General features: G+C 37.1%; 4 protein-coding genes across 6 annotated transcripts in view; 3 read left to right on the top strand and 1 right to left on the bottom strand.

Annotated features, from left to right (window-relative positions):
- The window catches only part of LOC116296088 (uncharacterized), a 29,008-nt gene extending 26,791 nt beyond the window's left edge, over positions 1-2,217 (top strand). For both annotated transcript variants that reach the window (XM_089040966.1, XM_089040967.1), the window contains one exon: positions 302-2,217. In XM_089040966.1, the coding sequence (XP_088897092.1) occupies positions 302-759 (458 nt within the window). In that variant the 3' untranslated portion in view covers positions 760-2,217. The remainder of the gene's footprint in view (positions 1-301) is intronic.
- A 2,691-nt stretch (positions 2,218-4,908) lies between these two features.
- On the top strand, positions 4,909-17,437 carry LOC116296087 (uncharacterized). The gene is made up of 6 exons (XM_089024046.1): positions 4,909-5,078; positions 11,817-12,076; positions 12,301-12,412; positions 13,372-13,485; positions 13,570-13,689; positions 14,799-17,437. Exons 1-6 carry the CDS (start codon positions 5,021-5,023, stop codon positions 15,248-15,250), a joined length of 1,116 nt encoding a protein of 371 aa, XP_088880172.1. The 5' UTR covers positions 4,909-5,020; the 3' UTR covers positions 15,251-17,437.
- LOC148905117 (THAP domain-containing protein 2-like) lies at positions 6,463-9,298 on the top strand. Of its 2 annotated transcripts, none has more exons than XM_089040971.1 (2): positions 6,463-6,807; positions 7,218-9,298. In XM_089040971.1, the coding sequence occupies exons 1-2, from the start codon at positions 6,478-6,480 to the stop codon at positions 7,467-7,469; spliced, it is 582 nt and encodes a 193-aa protein (XP_088897097.1). In that variant the 5' UTR covers positions 6,463-6,477; the 3' UTR covers positions 7,470-9,298. The 2 variants fall into 2 exon arrangements, with proteins under 2 accessions (XP_088897097.1, XP_088897096.1); XM_089040970.1 differs by having other exon boundaries at positions 6,502-6,807.
- Positions 9,246-11,254, bottom strand: LOC148905116 (uncharacterized). The gene is made up of 2 exons (XM_089040976.1): positions 10,863-11,254; positions 9,246-10,539 (listed from the first exon to the last, which is right to left on the bottom strand). The coding sequence occupies exons 1-2, from the start codon at positions 11,075-11,077 to the stop codon at positions 10,122-10,124; spliced, it is 633 nt and encodes a 210-aa protein (XP_088897102.1). The 5' UTR covers positions 11,078-11,254; the 3' UTR covers positions 9,246-10,121.
- Positions 17,438-17,945: the final 508 nt, after the last annotated feature.

Below are 17,945 nucleotides of genomic sequence, written 5' to 3'. Positions count from 1 at the left end.
ACACTAAGTAACACTAAGTTAATTCTAACTAACGTAAGAATATTGATGCAACCTATATACAATAAGAAATATATGCCAGAACATTTTTTATTTATTTTAAAAGTGTACAACTTAATTTTAAGCTTACAAGTCCAACAAGTCTAAAAATGCGACATGGCTATCTCACAAATTGAGTTTTAATTTAGTGTGCTAGATCTTGTGGAGGGAGGGAAAATGGGGAACCTCTGAGAAAAGGCTCAAATAAAGGGAGAGACCTAATAATTAAACTAGAACTAAAGTCAGTTTATTTATTAAATCTTAGAATGGCTTAAAGTTGGTAGCGCAGTGTGCATTGGATCAAAAAATGACCAGTTCGGAAATTTTACTATCCCAGTTGCTTGCCATGTCTTGAACTTCAAACTTGTTTATGTGTCTGGAGGTGGGATAACATGGACAACTGGAAACACCAAAGCCTACTGGGGAACTACCAATAGAAGGAACAATAAAGATCTTAATTTACACATCACTGATGCCGACAACAATAGAATCAGTCCACCACCTGACTTCCCACTGACTTATGCTAAGCTCGGTTTCCTGATATACCAGTTGCCAGGTGTGACCAACATGGACCCAGACCTTACATTCCCCGAGTTGTCACCTCCCCTAGCAGTGACAGCAGGCAAGGAGTTCAGGATATGGGTGGATCAAGATCTGAACAACGAATGGGAAAATGACAACGAGGGACAAACTTGTGCTGATGTTTGGATTAAGAAATATTAAAACTACTCTCTGCCAGAACTATTCAGTTATTCATTTGGTACAGCGGTTGATGATCATGAAAACTAGATTTCTTGACCAGGACAAAATGTACAATTTCAGTTTATGTATTCAATTCTATTTTATCATTGAAATACACAAGTTCCATTTCGCTTCCTGTGGCTTCATGTATTTATGTTGATGACTTTCCACATTGAAGCAGGAACCAGACAAAGTGGTATAGAAAGTCCAACTGTGTTCAATTGGTTCTTTGATTGGGTACTTAAGGTAGCTGCACATGAAATCGATCAACGTTTCCCTGACCAGATGCGTGTGGGGCCAGGAGATGCGGGCCACCAGATGTAGGTGGCACGTGCTAACCTTACTTGAATGCTTGCCATCAACGAAACACTGGGCGCATGAATGGAACTGAAATGATTAAATGGCTACTATATGCAGATGATGTTGCAATTTTCTCAAAGGATCTTTCTAACTTACAGGCTATTTTGGATATTGTATACACAACCTGTTCTAGATATGGTCTACAGATTAGCTTCAAGTAAACAAAAACACAAGTTTTCAATGACTTAGAACTCATGAACGAAAGAAGTCTACTGAACATTTCTGCGAACGATATTGAGAATGTTAAGGAATTTAAATATCTGGGACATATGTTTTACAGCGACCCAAAAGATTCTTTTGTTGACAACAGAATTATCAGTGCAACTGGCAAATTTTACGATCTAAAGATTGTTCTCATAGACAATAAAGTGTCCATGAAAACTAGAAATGATTCCAGAACGTTATTTAACTTCGACCACTTCAAGTTGTGCTGTACTTCAGCTAGGATAGCGCTATCCGACGGATAAATCGTATCCAGTGGATAAATTCATTGGATAACAGCATCGACTTATCACTCCATAAGGATTTATCCATCGGATAGCGCTATCCAGGCTTTGTATAACCGGGTCCTGTACTTCAACTTGGTGGGTGCAATATTATGTACTGATCAAGTTTTATTTCAGCAAATGACAGAGCTGCCGTTTATTGACAGCTACGTTACTAAGCATCCAGCTGAGCATTAATCTCTCAATATCAAACACACTATATTCAACACTTATATTTCACCTTTAGCATCTATGGATGGTGGAAGAACTGTATCAAACATAATGTACGTCACGCGATAATGCAACAAAATAAAAATAGCAAGAATCTAACACACCATATTCAACACTCATATTTAACATCTGGCATCTATGCATGGTAGAAGAATTATGACAAACATGACGTAGGTCACGTGGTAATGCAACGAAATAAAAATAGCAACAATCAAACAGACCATATTTAACACTTATATTTAACATATATTTGCTTTTATGTTAAGAAAAATTTCAAACCCGACAATGATGACTGGACGAGATTTCCGAACAACAATTCTCATAATATATTTGGAAATAGTATAACTTTTAATAAATTGAAAATCCCGTGCAGTCCGAATTGGAGGCTTTGGAATAACTTTAAATGCTCATTAATCATTCACGAGGAATTTTGGAATAAATTTATTTCAAATTTCTGGCTTTGAAATATTACTATAGTTCTTGTATAAACTATGAAACTTAAAACCGGGAGGGTTTTGAATTCACTAGGCAAGATACGGGTGTGAAGAAAAAATCTGAAGTTGTTGAAGTTTTTGAGGCATCAAAGTGGTCTGCAATTAATAAGAAAAAAAAAGTCATAAGCTAATATTGAGGAATCTGTCGTGTGTTTAAGCTGGAGCTAAATGAATAAACACAAACGTTGCGCATGCGTCTATAGTTATGAACGTCATATCCTTATCCGTTTACGCATCCCGCACGGATAATTAATTTTGACCGAGAAATAGAGTGTAGTTGCAAACGCATTGTTGGTGGTCTGACTTCGACAACACTATTAAAAATTGATACATAACTCTTACTCCCATGTTATCTGTGTTTATTAAGTGTTTGTTTCCGAGTAACTTAATCTTTCGTTCGGGCAAAACTCTTCATTTTGACAATAAATCAAAGAAGTTTTCTTTACCGGGTACTAATTCAGACAGAATATCAAAACAACGTACATCTTTCTTTAGGTTTAAGAATCGAAAACTAGACTGATTAACCGTGATGGATGTACAGAAAGGCAGGCTTTTATGCCAAAGTTCTCGTTACATTGTATTATAACCTGTTTTCCTTAACTACAATCAAATATCAGTTTCTTATTTCACGGATTCAATTACGTTGGCACCACTCGTCGGCGAGCTTTGAAATCATGAGCATAGTTTTCCTTAATACTGGGCTAACTGATGTTAAATGAAATTGAGTAAAAACAGCGTGTGTTAAAGAATAAAAACACATTGTTTTATAACCAATAACTGATTTCATGCAGATTGAGGTAGATAGGTTACTAACATCCATTTAAGACAGTCATCAGGTGGGCTTTGTGGCCTAGAGAGCAGGATGGGAATAACTGTGCCCGAGGTCTTGAATATACGAACCGAAGCCGTTTGAAATATTTAAAACACTAACTTGCGATCAAAGTAAAAGCCGTAAACTAATATTAGAAAATAAACTGAAAATCGAGCTTTTGTATAGCAGTTTCTTATTTCAGGGATTCTTACGTTGGTCCCACTCGTCGGGGAGCTTTGAAATCATGAGCAAAGTTTTACTTAATACTGGGCTGATGTTATGAAATTGAGTAAAAACAGCGTGTGTTAAAGAATAAAAACACATTTCTTATAACCAAAAACTGATTTCATGCAGATTGAGGTAGATAGGTTACTAACATCAATTTAAAACAGTCATCAGGTGGGCTTTGTGGCCTACAGAGCGGGATGGGAAAACTGTGCCCCAGGTCTTGAATATACGGACCGAAGCCGTTTGAAATATTTAAAACTCTAACTTGCGATCAAAGTAAAAGCCGTAAACTGATAATAGAAAATGAATGGAAATTTTTGAAAATCGAGCTTTTGTATAGCAATATTTATTTGGCTTTCCAATGCAATAATTGTAAGGCGCCAAGATGTTTGTAGTCCAAATATGCGTTGCAAGAAGAGAGATCAAGCAAGAAAAACTTTTGGAAACGACTTGAAATTGATAGCCCAAGTTGATAGCGAAAAATGCTCAGGTAGATAGTAGTAGTACTTCTACCAGACCAGAAAAGCAGGCATTCTAAGGTCCTAAAAAATCTTTATTAAAAGATTTCAAGGAATAAACTAGACAGAACGGGCGCGGATACACTCAGTTTAGAAACTTCGTCAACACTATTGAAAATTTAAACACAGATAGCATGGGATGGGGGAAAAGAGTTATGTATCAATTTTTAATTTTATTAAGTGTTTGTTTCCGAGTAACGTAAATAATCTTTCGTTTGGGCAAAACTCTTTATTATCAAAGAAGTGTCCTTTTCCGAGGATAATTCATAAAGAACTTTTTGAAAAAAAAAGACACATCTTTCAGTAGGCTTAAAAATGGAAGACGGTTGATAAACCGGGATGCATATAACGGAAAGGTTACCTGGCTGATTTATTTATTCAACAATCTTTTTCCCTTACACGGACCATGAGATATATGAGGGGGAGGGGTGAAGTGGGAGATTGCGTAAATATCCCCAAAAAATATCGATGAAACACTTCGCCTAGGGATAAAATAATATAATGTACAACCTCTCCTTTCAGAAAAGAAATATCGAGGAAACACCAAATTAAATGCATGAAGGGCTTTTTAAAGAAAATATCGTGCAACATAAAAACCTGTAACCCCCTCCTTTCAATTATCTAGTTTTCAGTCCTTAGCTACAAGCAAATATTTTTCTCATTCCAACGATTCTTACTTTTGTCCCACTCGTCGGCGAGCTTTGACATTGTTAACCGAATCAATAGATACACAAAGAGGTGAGCAAAAATTTCTTTTATATGGCTAATTGATATCACATGAAATTGAGTGAAAACAGCGTGTGTTGAAGAAAAACAGAATTTACATTAAGAATCAATAAGTATCATGGGTGGTTGAGGTAGATAACGTAATAACATCCATCAAAGAATGTCATCAGGTGGGCCTTGACTCTGAGTATGGCATTTGAATACAAGTTAGTATTTGAGAAGGTGCATCAAAACTGCAGATGTCATTTCAGAAGAGAAAAGTGAGTGGAACACATCAGCATATACGCGTTCAACTGAATTAAGTCATTCAGACACAAAGTACAGTGGTAATCCTTGTAATCCTGATATCATCATCTACACCAGAATTGAAAGGCTTATTTGATTCCAAATATGGACTTCCATATGGCTGTCATGTATATCTTCTATCTTATCTTGTTGCTCCTATTCGGTAAGTTATCTGCATGTGAATCGGATTTACCATTCCAGGTGGACGGAAGCTTAACGGGTTTTTCAACCCACTTGATAAGGCTACCGAATGATCAAATTATAATTTAGAAGTTAATTTTTGCGGAAGTAAGCGTTGAGAAACTCAAGTTTGTTATTATTATTTTTTGAGATTGAAGAATATGTTATATACTTTGTTTGTGTTATTCTATAAAGCCAGCGTGTTATTTTAAGTTTGCGCGCATAGTGGTCGTAAACGTATCCTAATACCTTAAGGCCAGAGAAAAATATATAGCTAAGTAGTTATTTATGATAAACTATCGTGTGATAAAAAGAACCTAACGAAAGGTTAATTGATTCCAATTGATTTGATGGAAGTAGTATAGAGGTTATTACTTGGCCGCGCGGAAATACGGATTTTATCTTCGAGTGTTGGAGGTACGGTGATATCTGTCGTGAAGTCGGGGAGACTATGGTTAGAGTTTCCACGGGATCTTTATTGACGCTCACAAGTACTAGTAGTTACAAGACTGTTTCACGACTAACGAATCTCTCTTTCTTTACTCTCTCTCTAACTAACTATCTGAAACTAACCTATATTTATAGAAGAAATTAGCATAATTGTAGAATTAATTATGAAAACTGGTTTGAGTCTGGTTTCCAGTGAAAGTACTGAGTTACAGGAATAAATTAGAATATTGGCGTTATTGACCTAAGAACCTTAATCTTAAAAAGAGTCTTTAGAAAAGAATTAACTGAATAAAGCGTCGATGACGGTCGCTTGTGTTTCTAAGTCAAAACATACTATTCTAAGTAAACCAAAGTTTATACCAAAAGTAAGGGAATAATTCTTAACTAAAAATTTATGAGTAAACAACTATAATGAAGGACGCCAAAAATATACGTGTCCTTAGGAAGTCTCTTCTGCGCAAGTCTTACTAAACTGGTTTTGTGAACAGCTGAAAGTCAAAAGGTCCAAGTCCAGATTATTGAGTAAATAAGAAGAACCTTTCATTATCCGGTGTATAGAATTCAATTAGTGACCTTTGTTAGGAAGGTGTTTTACAAGGTCAACAAACCTAAATCTTTTGTTCCAATAGTTACTTCGTCCTTAAAGGACAACTGACCCCAAAAATTGCCGTTTTTCATATAAGACTACAACGTACATAGATCACATAAATTCAACTTTGAACTCTGATACAGCTTCTATGTCGCCGAAAAGAAATAATCAATTCGCGAAAAATAGCAATAGAAGAGCGCCATATTTGAGCCCGCAATAAATTACCGCATTAATGCCGTGACGTCACAACGTGAAGCTTGCATTCCAAACTTGTTGAGTTTGTATATTTCGAGTGCTAGTCGATCTTTTAATAGTCTAAGTTAGAGTAAGTTTCTTAATCCAGATGGTCCATTGTTGTGTGCCAGAATGCACCAACCATTCTTCCAAAACTGAGTCTGTTAGCTACCACAAAATTCCTAACAAAATAGCTCTTCAGAAGGCATGGATAGCGCGGATAAAGAGAGAGAACCTGCCGCCTTTGAAGAACTGCTACGTTTGCAGCGATCACTTCGAGGATTCATGCTTTGAAGTGGATCTGATGGAGCAGTTAACCGGGATAAAAAGGAAGAGGAGATTAAAGAGCGATGCTGTTCCGTCAGTATTCAATTTTTGCAAGCCAGCTAAAAGAAGAACTACATCAGAGAACCGGCTCAAACGCAAACAAAACGAAGAGGTGAGATAACATGTCATTTATACATAACATAGTTTACATTGTTTTTCGAAATAATCACTCATGAAAAAGACTTATTAATGCATACCGAAGCGAGTCATCAATCATTAGCTATTTATGCTTTCATAGATGAAATGTTGCTTAAAATCATAAGTATAGCTAGTAATATTTGATCGATACTTGAAATTTTCAAAATGGTTATTTGCACGTGTTTAGTTTACATTTGATATTTATTCGTAAACCATAACAATGTTGCCGTAATATTCCAAATTTGCTTGGATAAATGACCACGGAAGAATAATTTATAGCATTGTTGGTTAATATGTTTATTTTGTATTATTTAAGGTAAAGTAGGCCTTGAAGAATGGTTTATAGTATTGTTGAAAACATTGTTTATTTTTGTATTTTCAAAGAATGTGGAGCAGCTATGTGCCACAATAAATCCCTCGTGTGAAGATCCACCAAGTATGGAAACACCAGAGTTCTCTCCTGAACCACTTTGTAAGGAGATTGGTGTTCAGTGTTGCCTTGGTTGTAGATATGTTGTAACATCCACTGCATCAACTCACAGACAGAGCCTGGATACTATAAAGATGCCGACACAACAACAGTTTACAATCCCTCCCCTTCACCAAACATCAGTAGAGATGAAATACTCAGTGTGAGCTTCCACGACCACAGCTACAGTACTAGCTATCACCCCTCACCAGTAAAGTCAATGCCAACAGTGTCTCCACAAAAGTCAGAAAAGTCTTCGTTTTCAGAGGAAGAGGGACTCCCACTAAGTGACGATGATGATGGTTTCATTGTTTCATCGCAAGAGACAGTTTCAACAACGGACAGTGAATTAGAGCCAGAAAACAAAGACTGCAATAAAACTCTTGAAAACCATATCAAAGAACCTAAATATTTGGTATTTAACTCTTGTTTGCAGCAGTTATTCAAGTTTTGTAGAAGCTGTGGAGCACCTGTCGCTGATGTCAACTTTGTATGTCAAGGCAGCCTACTTATTGTGACAACTACATGTATGAAACATGCTTTGACATGGTACTCACAGCCAATGTTAAATCGCTTAGCTATTGGGAACTTGTTGATTTCCTCATCAATATTATTTACTGGTAATACTTTTACCAGACTTCAAAACTTTGCATCCTGTCTTGGCCTAAAATTTCTGAGTGAGAGGGTCTTTTACAGACATCAGGAACGTTACCTATTTCCTGTTGTTAATGATGCTTGGAAGAGAGAGGAGGCTGCTGTAATTGAAGAGCTGTCAAATAAGGACATAGTAAATCTCAATGGTGATGGCCGAAGTGACAGTCCTGGCCATAGTGCTAAATATGGCACATATACTATGATGGAGACAAGCACAGGGAAAATTGCCACCTTCAGCATTGTTCAAGTCTCTGAAGTAACCAGCTCCAATGCTATGGAGAAAGAGGGGTTTCTAAGGTGTTTGAACACTTTAGAAGACATGGTCAGTATAAAATGTATCACAACTGACAGACACACATCCATCACCAGCACTATGGCAAAAGATTTTAGCCACATCAAACACCAGTATGATGTGTGGCATCTTTCCAAGTCAATTGTAAAAAAGCTGAACAAGAAAGCAAAATTGAAGAAAAACCAAGAGCTGGCACCCTGGATACAATCCATTTCAAACCATCTTTGGTGGTGTGCTGCTACATGTAATGGGGATGTACAACTTTTGAGAGAGAAGTGGAAATCTGTTGTTCACCATTGCGTGAACAAGCATTCCTGGAAGGATGCAGAGGTATTCAAAAAGTGTGCCCATCCTCCCCTAACCCGCAATTGTTCAAAAAGGCCCAAGGAGTGGAGAAGCTCGTTATCGCAAGTGCTTCCCTAAGATGCACAAGCGCTGGGTTGTTAAGCCAGTCTTACAAAGAAAAAGCTATGCTTTCCTCCCTGAGCTACAACTGAAAGTACTTGAAATTTGTGAGGGTGGCATGGAGGCTGCAGGGGTTGACCCAATTGAAGAGGTTGAATTACCAAGAAACATTGCTAGTGTTCCTGCCCCAGACAAACAGGAATTGATTGAACGACACCGGTCAAGATTTTCTAGGTAATTAATTTAAATGGAATGTAGTAGAGACTACAAACACTAAAATGTGTAGTGTTAAGTGATGCTAATTCTAACCATTTCCTATTTTTAATTAACACTATTTAGTAGAAAATAATGCAAAGCATCATTGGCACTCTTTTAGTGATTGTACTCTAGTGAATAGCTGTTTTGAAAGAACTGTCAAGTAAGCCTGTCGTCCCAATCCCCCTCATCTTTGAACAGTTGTGTTCATTACTGGTAATAATTACAATGCTTCTACAAATGGGAAGGTACATGACAGACCCAAGTAAAACTGCTATAAACAAAATATGTAATTAATGTGAAGGGGACCTGATTAAAGTGGTAGATAAGTTTGCAGTTTTTAGATGTTCAGATGAAAATTTTATTAAAATATCATTACCACTTAGGAAACGAATTGACTTTTAAATGAAATCTTAAAAGAGGTCTTTTCTTTAACTATCTACGCTCCATTATATATGGGGTCTCTCCCAGTATGAATGTAGTATAGAAAAAATTCCAGCTGAATAGTGACTTTCGCTTTCACTCATGGGAATCAAGATGTTCATTCATTTGCTCAGTGAATTAATCAGTGCATGATTACTGAGCTGCAAAGGGCCTATTTGCCTGGAAAAAAAAAAATATGAACCATAAATGGCTGACAAGCCTGGATGCCAAGATTTCCTAGTGCCAATTTGTCTGACAATGAGACTAGTCAGTACCGAGATTCTAAGATGGGGTGGGATTCTATCACCAAGAGAATATTTTTTTCATTTAGCACAATTTTTGAATCCATTATAGCATGCTACTTCAAGGCAAATTCTTTATAAACAATACTGACTAGCCTTGTTTTCAGACAAATTGGTGCCCAGGAAATATTGGTTATCCATGTCTAGTATAACTGCAAAATTTGCTTGGTTAGCTCATGATTTTGTCCACTAGTGCTTTGTACACTAGGTTCTCTATTCAGCTGGATATTTTGTCTAGGTGTAGTTGTTTTTAAATAATAAAATATGCAAAACCTACAAAACATTTATATAAACAACTTTCTATATGTACTTCATCTAAAAATAAATTCATGACTACTCTTATACATTTTGGTCTCAGCCTTTCCATGTTTTCCTTTTCAATTTATCAATTCAGAAATCCTGATAGAAAAAAATCCACTCTGTGTATATGAAATGAAGTAAGGAATAAATAAAATGTATATAATAACTCCATGTAACTTTAGGCCAAGCTAATCATCTGCATAGTGAAAACCTTCAAATTCAAAGTCCTCCTCTAGTCCAGGGGGAGGGAAGTGTGCTCTGATGCACATGACAGAACAAGAGGGCAGAACAACCTGAACTTCCTTTCCAAGAACTCCCCAGCACCATCTTGCTAGTTGCCTATATGCAATGTGTCTGTACTGCTTGTGCTCTGGGCCTTCATACGCATTACTGTACTGCTGTTTGTACTGAGCCCATGCGGTTCGAAGAACATACTTATTGGCACAAACAGGTAAGAATCCAGGATGTTGAGTAATGCATGGTGGTGGTTCATCAGCATCTCCATCTTCAACAACAGACTGGCATGTTGCAACCACTTTTTCGATTTCTTGGCAACAAATGCATTCAGATATTGAATCCATAATTTGGCAGCTACCACAGGTACACCTATTTAACAGAAATAAAACAATTCTTAGTATCTTTGAACATTATCAACGATTGTCCCAAGTGAGAATATACATACACAACTTGTGACACAACTATATCCCTGTATCTATATCCTGCAGTATATAACTTATTGACTATCAAGCGATGTTTTTAAACATGTTTTTAATTAAAATTGTGAAAGTTGGTATTGCTTTTGGTTGCAAACTGGATTCATGCATACCAATATCTAAAGAACAGATTGCAAGAACACGAGTGGCAAGATACGATTTTATATAAAATGGATATGTAGTTCAGTTTTGTGATAAGACAGAAGTACGACTTACCAATCTGAATTTGTAAGTCGATTGTTCTCTTGTTCATCGTCTTCAATAATGTCACTGTCAGATCCTTCTCTGAACTCTTCATCTGAGGAGATTTCTATTTCTGGTTCAAACTGATATGGCCGTAAACCAAATTCGTCGTCCATTCCGAAAAATTCTTGAGCGAAATCGTCTCCCGAGCTGTCCGAGCCTTCGGAAGAAGAATTAGATTCTGACATGCCTTTAATTTGATGACCAAGTTGTATTTTTTCGCAAAATATTGAGTAAAACGTATAAGAAACTGAGGAAGAAGTCAGGCAAACAACTGGAAGCTTGAACTCTTGTGACGTTGTGACGTCATTACGCTATTTTTCTGAGCCCGCGATAAAAGCGCAAGATGGCGGCCACCAGAGCGATATATGCGATGTTTTCAAAAAATTGTTTTAGAAAAATGGAAGCTCTATCCCCTTTAAAAACTGGATTTTTGGACTTCTCAAATGATGTAGTTCCTCTTAAAAATGGGTCATTTTGGAGGGTCAGTTGTCCTTTAAGGCTAAATTGTTACCATAGAAACCTAAGTGAAATCTTAGATTTCTTGTACAGTACAAATCAGATGTTTTTCTGGCCTTCTTACATATCATACAAGTGACCCCGGGGATCGAGTAACATAGTCTCAACACGACCAGATAAAATCCACATCCCCAAGCGGCCATGTTATTTGATCCCTGATTGGATTGAAGTGAAATAGAGGATATTACATAGACACACGCGGAAATACGGATTTTACTTCAAAGTATTGAAGTGAAATTTAGTGAGCGCGACGATCGAGTAATATAGTCTCAACACGAGAAGATGAAACCCGCACTAATCCCAAAGCGGCCATCAGAGAAAATTTGATATTTCATCGATAATTTTAAATAAAAAGGGTTTATGCAATTAATACCAATTTAAAACTCTTTTTTATCATATTTCAAACAGAAGAAGGGAATGGCTGTAAAGTCATGGAGTTTAATGAACTTCTGAACAAAGCTCTGGTCAATCATGTCTTCAAAACACAGAAAACCAGAGATGACTCAGATTGCGACGTAAAGTGCTATTTGGATGATCGCTGTATCTCCTACAGCTTTGGTACAAGTGCGAGTGGAGAGAAAGACATGTGTGAACTGAGTGACTCGGATCACTTTATGCATCCTGGAGATCTAGTGGACAGACCTGGTGTCATCTACAGAAGTGCTAAGGTAAGAGTATCGATTGTTTGTTTTTAAGCTCTAACATCATAGGGAGGTACTCGGAGTAATTAGTTGTGAGTGACAGACGTTTCTTGGAAAACACTGGATTTTGAAGTGTTTTTTAATTGATTTGAAAACCGATCCGAAAACCGTTTTGCCTACCCCTCCTTTTTAACTTCAGTTTTTAGAAGTTTTAACACTAAACATTTTTTTTGACATGCTTTAAACTTTAGAATACTTGCAAGTGCCCTGTTGGAGGTAACTTTAAATGTCGATTCAACTTTGCTGATGGGACACACCGATGTGAATGCAAACCTGGTTTTACTGGATCAGATTGCAGGACCAGTGAGTAGTGAATATCATAGCATTGTTTGTTTATTTTATTTGTGTATATTATATTTGCGCTATTTGCTGAGTGAGTGAGTGACACATTTGCATATTCAGGCCCCTCAATATTGTTGTTTATTATCTACCCTTTATTCGTAATTCATTGCGAGTGCTAACCAAGTGCTTACATAACTCAGCGTCTGATCTACCACAGGCAACCCAATGGTCACGTGATAACTCATAACTATAGCTTGTTTCTAAGGCCTAGGACAAACATCGAACTTTCCATGCACCGAACTTAATTACATCAAAGAATGCTGCCTCATTATCACCTGATATCCATTGTTTTTAATGAGTTCGGTGCATGGAAAGTTCGACGTTTGCCCTAGGCCTAAGCTACGTGTATCCACGAGTTAAAAATGACAATTATTTATTGCACCGAAATGCGACAATTTCTGCCTCATTTTTGAGTGTGCTTATTTTGTGTGTTGTATGTTGTTTTATCAACTGGTAAAGTTTCAAAAAATTGACATTTATACTAGGACTTTGACACGAACGGCCTTTTAAAATGAGGACGATTCTGCATTCGATTTACAAACTTTTCCTGGGTGAATAATTTCTATGGACTACTTCGACGCTAAGGAAGGATTGCAAGGCATTATGGGGCATGTTGGATTGCAAGGCATTATGGGGCATCCAGGGAACAAACCAAAACAAAGATGGCTGATGCTATTCTTTTGTCGGTTAAGGTTATCGATGTGTCATGCAGTTTTTGCTGTAATAATGACAGGAGATGTCAATTAAAATATGTCATCAAACCTCACGTTAGTTCCGCTTTATTTGCCCCCTGGATGCCCCATGATGGCTTATCGTTCAAGATGGTCTATGAGTAGTCCAGCATGTATAGTAAATTTTCCTTTGAAGCGGTACATATGGAAGTAAAAACAAATACATATTAATATTGTCATATTTTTTAGATATCGATGAGTGTGCTTCTAATCCTTGTCAAAATGGAGGATCATGTCAAGACCGAGTCAACTCATACAACTGTACATGTGCTGCAGGATTTACTGGGGTCAACTGTCAGACAGGTAAAAATGGTTAATTTCAAAATTAATACATTGGTACAAATATATTAATAACAAATATATCTTTCACAACTCATCTTTCACCAGATATCGATGAGTGTGCTTTTAATCCTTGTCAAAATGGAGGATCATGTCAAGACCGAGTCAACTCATACAGCTGTACATGTGCTTCAGGGTTTGCGGGAGAGAAATGCGAGCTAGCTATAGGTAAGATAAAGCTCATGCATGGCTTTTTCTAATTCTTACCTTTGTTTTAAATTCAGAGATTGTATGCCGACGCATTATATAGAAATATACTTGAAAAATCTAATCCGATCCAATGCAGAAAAATAAAACTAATGCTTTTTGAATTGCAACTCAGGTGAAACTTTTAAAGATATAGGTTTATTCATAAAGAGTAAGAAATGTTTTGTTTGAGGGTCAAAAATTGTGAAAAACTCACGATGTGGCGTGTTCTTGCCACTATCAATCGTACGATGCCATCTGAGCATAAGGTTTGTTGGGTTAGTGACAATCATCAAGCGCGTTGTGATAGGTTCAAAGGATTTCTTTCGCCCCATGTAAGGGAATCCGGAATCCGGAATCCGGAATCCGGAATCCGGAATCCACTAAATTTTAGGCTTTGGAATCCGGAATCCAGCACTCTGGATTCTGGAATCCAGGCCTTGGAATCCGGAGTCCAGGCCTTGGAATCCGGAATCCACCCTTTTGGAATCCGGAATCTGCTACTTTGAAATTCAAAGACTACACTCAAATGCTATCGCCTCGACTGAACGATGTAGCCCCTCTCCCACTGTGTAATATCTCCACCAAGAATATCTGTCATCAGATGCAAATTAACGATATGGAATCCGGAATCCGGAATCCGCAATACAAAAGTTTTGGAATCCGGAATCCAGAGTCTCGGAATCCAGAATCCAGCGCTTGGAATCCGGAATCCACCATAAGTCCGGATTTCCTTACATGGGGCGATTTCTTCAATTCCAAACCTCTCAGTTGAGATATAAATAGCAATGAAACAGCCGTCATGTTGGTTGATTTAGCCAAAAAGAAACTAATGAGGATGGAATGCTTTGTTATCGTCAACCTAAAGATGGCGGCTGTGACGTAACATCCAAAGAATACTGATGCAAACTGTATACAATGAAACATGTCCAAATTAATTAAAAATTGAAATTTCAAATTTTTAAAGTTAATTTAGGATAGAACATTTTTATTTGAAAAATGTACACTTTAATTGTATGCTAACAAGTCTAAACACAAGCCTTAGAGAAAACTATCTAGGACTAAACACAGGATTATCTATTAAATCTTAGAATGGCTTAAAGTTGGCAGTGAAGTGTGCATTGGATCAAAAAATGATATGTTCGGAAGGTTTATTATTCCAGTTGCCTGCCATGTCTTAAATTTCAAACTTGTTTATGTGTCTGGAGGTGGAATATCGTGGTCAACTGGAATCCCTAAAGCCTACTGGGGAACTATCAAAAACAACAACAAAGATCTTAATTTACATATTACAGATGTTAAGAACAATAGAATCAGTCCACCACCTGACTTCCCACTGAGGAGTGCATCCAATTACATGACATACCAGTTGCCAGGTGTGACCAACATGGACCCAGAACTTACATTCCCTGAGTTGTCACCTCCCCTAGCAGTGACAGCAGGCAAGGAGTTCAGGATATGGGTGGATCAAGATCTGATAAACATATATGAAAGAAACAACGAGGGACAAACGTGTGCTGATGTTTGGATTAAGAAATACTAAGTATCTTGTAAAGTCTGTTGAGATAAATCAACACCAACAAAAGCAATAAGAACACGACAAATAGAATCCAGAAAATTCCCATTATTTGCGAGCAATATTTAGCAATTATTCGCCGAAGGCAAAATAAATATCGGGGAATATTTACCGAGACTCGAGTCTTCGAGCGGGGAGGTAAATATTCTCCATATTCACTGAGCCTGAGGCTAATAATTGTTTTAGCATATACCAACTTGTGTACAGAGTAACTTAGTTAATATGGTTAATCAAATTCACCTTAAGTTCCATATAGAGCCATATTAACTCTGGACGGTTGAATATTACTGACGTAAGGAGCACCGCGCGGTCGCGTTGTTGTTGTTGGTATAGTACAAACAGAGTCAAGTACGGAACGGCCGTTAAAGAAGTAACGCTCATAGGCTATTCAAACCGTTTGACCTTTGGAATGAAAACGTCTGCATTACAACAGCGAACGAAGCAATACGGGCGCAAGATAAGTAAACAAGTATAACGTTAATTTAATTCAAATAATCGAAAGGAAAAAAAACCTATAGAAATCCATCCTCATTCGGTGTCCTAGTGCCCTTGTCCAAGTCGAATAATTAATGAGCATGAGAAGTCATTTCAAAGCCTCCAATATCGGACTGTTCGCCTCGGACTGGAACTAATTGCTTGGACTTGAAATCCCGTCCAGTCCGATATTGAAGGCTTTGAAATATTATTACATATACCGCGCTAATACACATAATTCTCAACACAATATTTAAGCGTATAACTAGTATATATATTTAGTAACATTCACATTCACTTCAATTTGGTTCACAACATTGATTTTAATACATGCTGAAGTTCTTGCCAAGAGGAGCGTTCTTCACTGAATTTCCCATCTTATATTTTAACCATATATTTATTCTATCACCACTCAATTACTAATTCAATATAAAAACTAATGATACAAGACGACGTTTTGTTGTCATTTCTTTGTCACCTGAATTGAATTGTTTGCAATAATTTCTAACTGACCTGATGATGTTGTCGAGATGACAACGAAACGTCGTCTTGTATCATTAGCTTTTATATTAAATTGCCCACTTTAGAAACAAGTTGACGACGAGGAAAGAGTTTTTAGAATTATTCTAGTTAAAAAATAGAAACCATAACAAGAAAGGGTACATATATCGAAATGAGTCAGTTTCTGGAGTTCAAGATTTTGGGTTTCATACCTTTGGTGTAGCAACCTCCCAAATATCTCAAAGAAATGCATGGTTACTGGAGACGCTTGTCCCTAGTAAACATACATTTCTTTGTAATTTTTATGTTTTTGATTGCTTATAATTTAGCTGTTACTTAGCCAATCGAAGCCAATCTGCAGAAACCTCAGGTTAATATTTGGTTTTTAGGAAGCTGTTGTACCATCTGATCAATTTCATTATCCATGGGCTCCTCCTCACTAAAGGTCTCGGAGTCTGATACTTCTTCCCAAGAATCCTCAACCCACTTTCTCTTCATGATGATCACCGAAGTCTTAACAAGGTGCAAATGAATGTAGCAGGATTGCGAAGGGCTATTTATACCAGGAAAAGACTCAAACCCGACATCAACGGTGATGCAATATCTTCCACAAATCCGCCGCCCTTTTGGGCCAAAATTGTTTTCTTTGTTTTGAACGGTACTGCTGAGTCAGCTAACGCTCTGATGTCCTTAGCATGAGGTTTTAGTGCTTCTTTTTGAGAGTAAGAAAGTGGAATGCCTCCTTTCAATAGATTATGGCAGACCTCAGAGAGTACATGGACTTGTTCGGGAGTGGCTGTTGCAACTAAGTAAAGCTGACATTATTAGAAATAGAATTGAAAATCGAGCGTTTGTATAGCCATATTTATTTGGCTTTTGTAATGTAATAATTGTATGGCGCCAAGATGTTTGTAGTTCAAATATGCGTTGCAAGAAGAGAGATCAAGCAAGAAAAACTTTTGAAAACGACTGGAAATGCTCAATATAGCAAAAATGCTTAGGTAGATAGATTAGTTACTTCCACCAGACCAGGAAAGCAGGCGTGATTGAACACATGGTCTCCAGCATTCTAAGTTCCTAGAATTCATTATTAAAAGTCTTCAAGGAATAAACTAAAAAGCGTGGGCGATACAGTTCAGAAACTTCGGGAACACTATTAAAAATTGATATATAACTCTTTTCCCCATGTTATCTGTGTTTATTAAGTGTTTGTTTCCGAGTAGCGTAAATAATCTTTCGTTTGGGCAAACTTTTTATTTTGACAAATTAAAGAAGTTTCCTTTTCTGGGCTAATTCATACGCACACATCTATCTTTAGGTTTAAAAATGGAAGCCGAGACTGATAAACCGTGAAGCATACACAGGAAATCAGGCTTTTATGCCAAAATTCTCGTTGCATTGTTACCTGGTTGATTTATTCATTTAACATTTTTCCCTTAGTCACGGACAATGAGATATATAAGAGGGGAGGGGTGGGGGATTGCGTAAATATCCCCAAAAAATATCGATCAAGCACTTCCCTAGGAATAAAATAATATATGGTGCAACCTATCCTTTCAGAAAAGAAGTATCGAGGAAACACAAAATTAAATGCATGAAGGGTTTTTTAAAGAAAATATCGTGCAACATAAATGGCTGGAACATCCATCCTCCCTCAATTATCTAATTTTCAGTCCTTAGCTACAAG

The sequence above is a fragment of the Actinia tenebrosa genome, unplaced genomic scaffold (assembly GCF_029948245.1).
Source record: "Actinia tenebrosa isolate PJP-AT-01 unplaced genomic scaffold, QUT_ActTen_1.0 PGA_scaffold8__29_contigs__length_14323225, whole genome shotgun sequence".
Lineage (NCBI taxonomy): Eukaryota > Metazoa > Cnidaria > Anthozoa > Actiniaria > Actiniidae > Actinia > Actinia tenebrosa.
This window is presented reverse-complemented; position numbering and strand designations above follow the sequence as displayed.

Coding starts and splice junctions, on each gene's coding strand:
- LOC116296087 (XM_089024046.1), top strand. CDS start 5,021: ATGGACTTCCATATGGCTGTCATGTATATCTTCTATCTTATCTTGTTG. Junction 5,079..11,816: donor TATCTTGTTGCTCCTATTCG/GTAAGTTATCTG, acceptor TATTTCAAACAG/AAGAAGGGAATGGCTGTAAA. Junction 13,690..14,798: donor GAAATGCGAGCTAGCTATAG/GTAAGATAAAGC, acceptor ATTAAATCTTAG/AATGGCTTAAAGTTGGCAGT.
- LOC148905117 (XM_089040970.1), top strand. CDS start 7,523: ATGCCAACAGTGTCTCCACAAAAGTCAGAAAAGTCTTCGTTTTCAGAG.
- LOC148905116 (XM_089040976.1), bottom strand. CDS start 11,077: ATGTCAGAATCTAATTCTTCTTCCGAAGGCTCGGACAGCTCGGGAGAC. Junction 10,540..10,862: donor CGACTTACAAATTCAGATTG/GTAAGTCGTACT, acceptor TCTGTTAAATAG/GTGTACCTGTGGTAGCTGCC.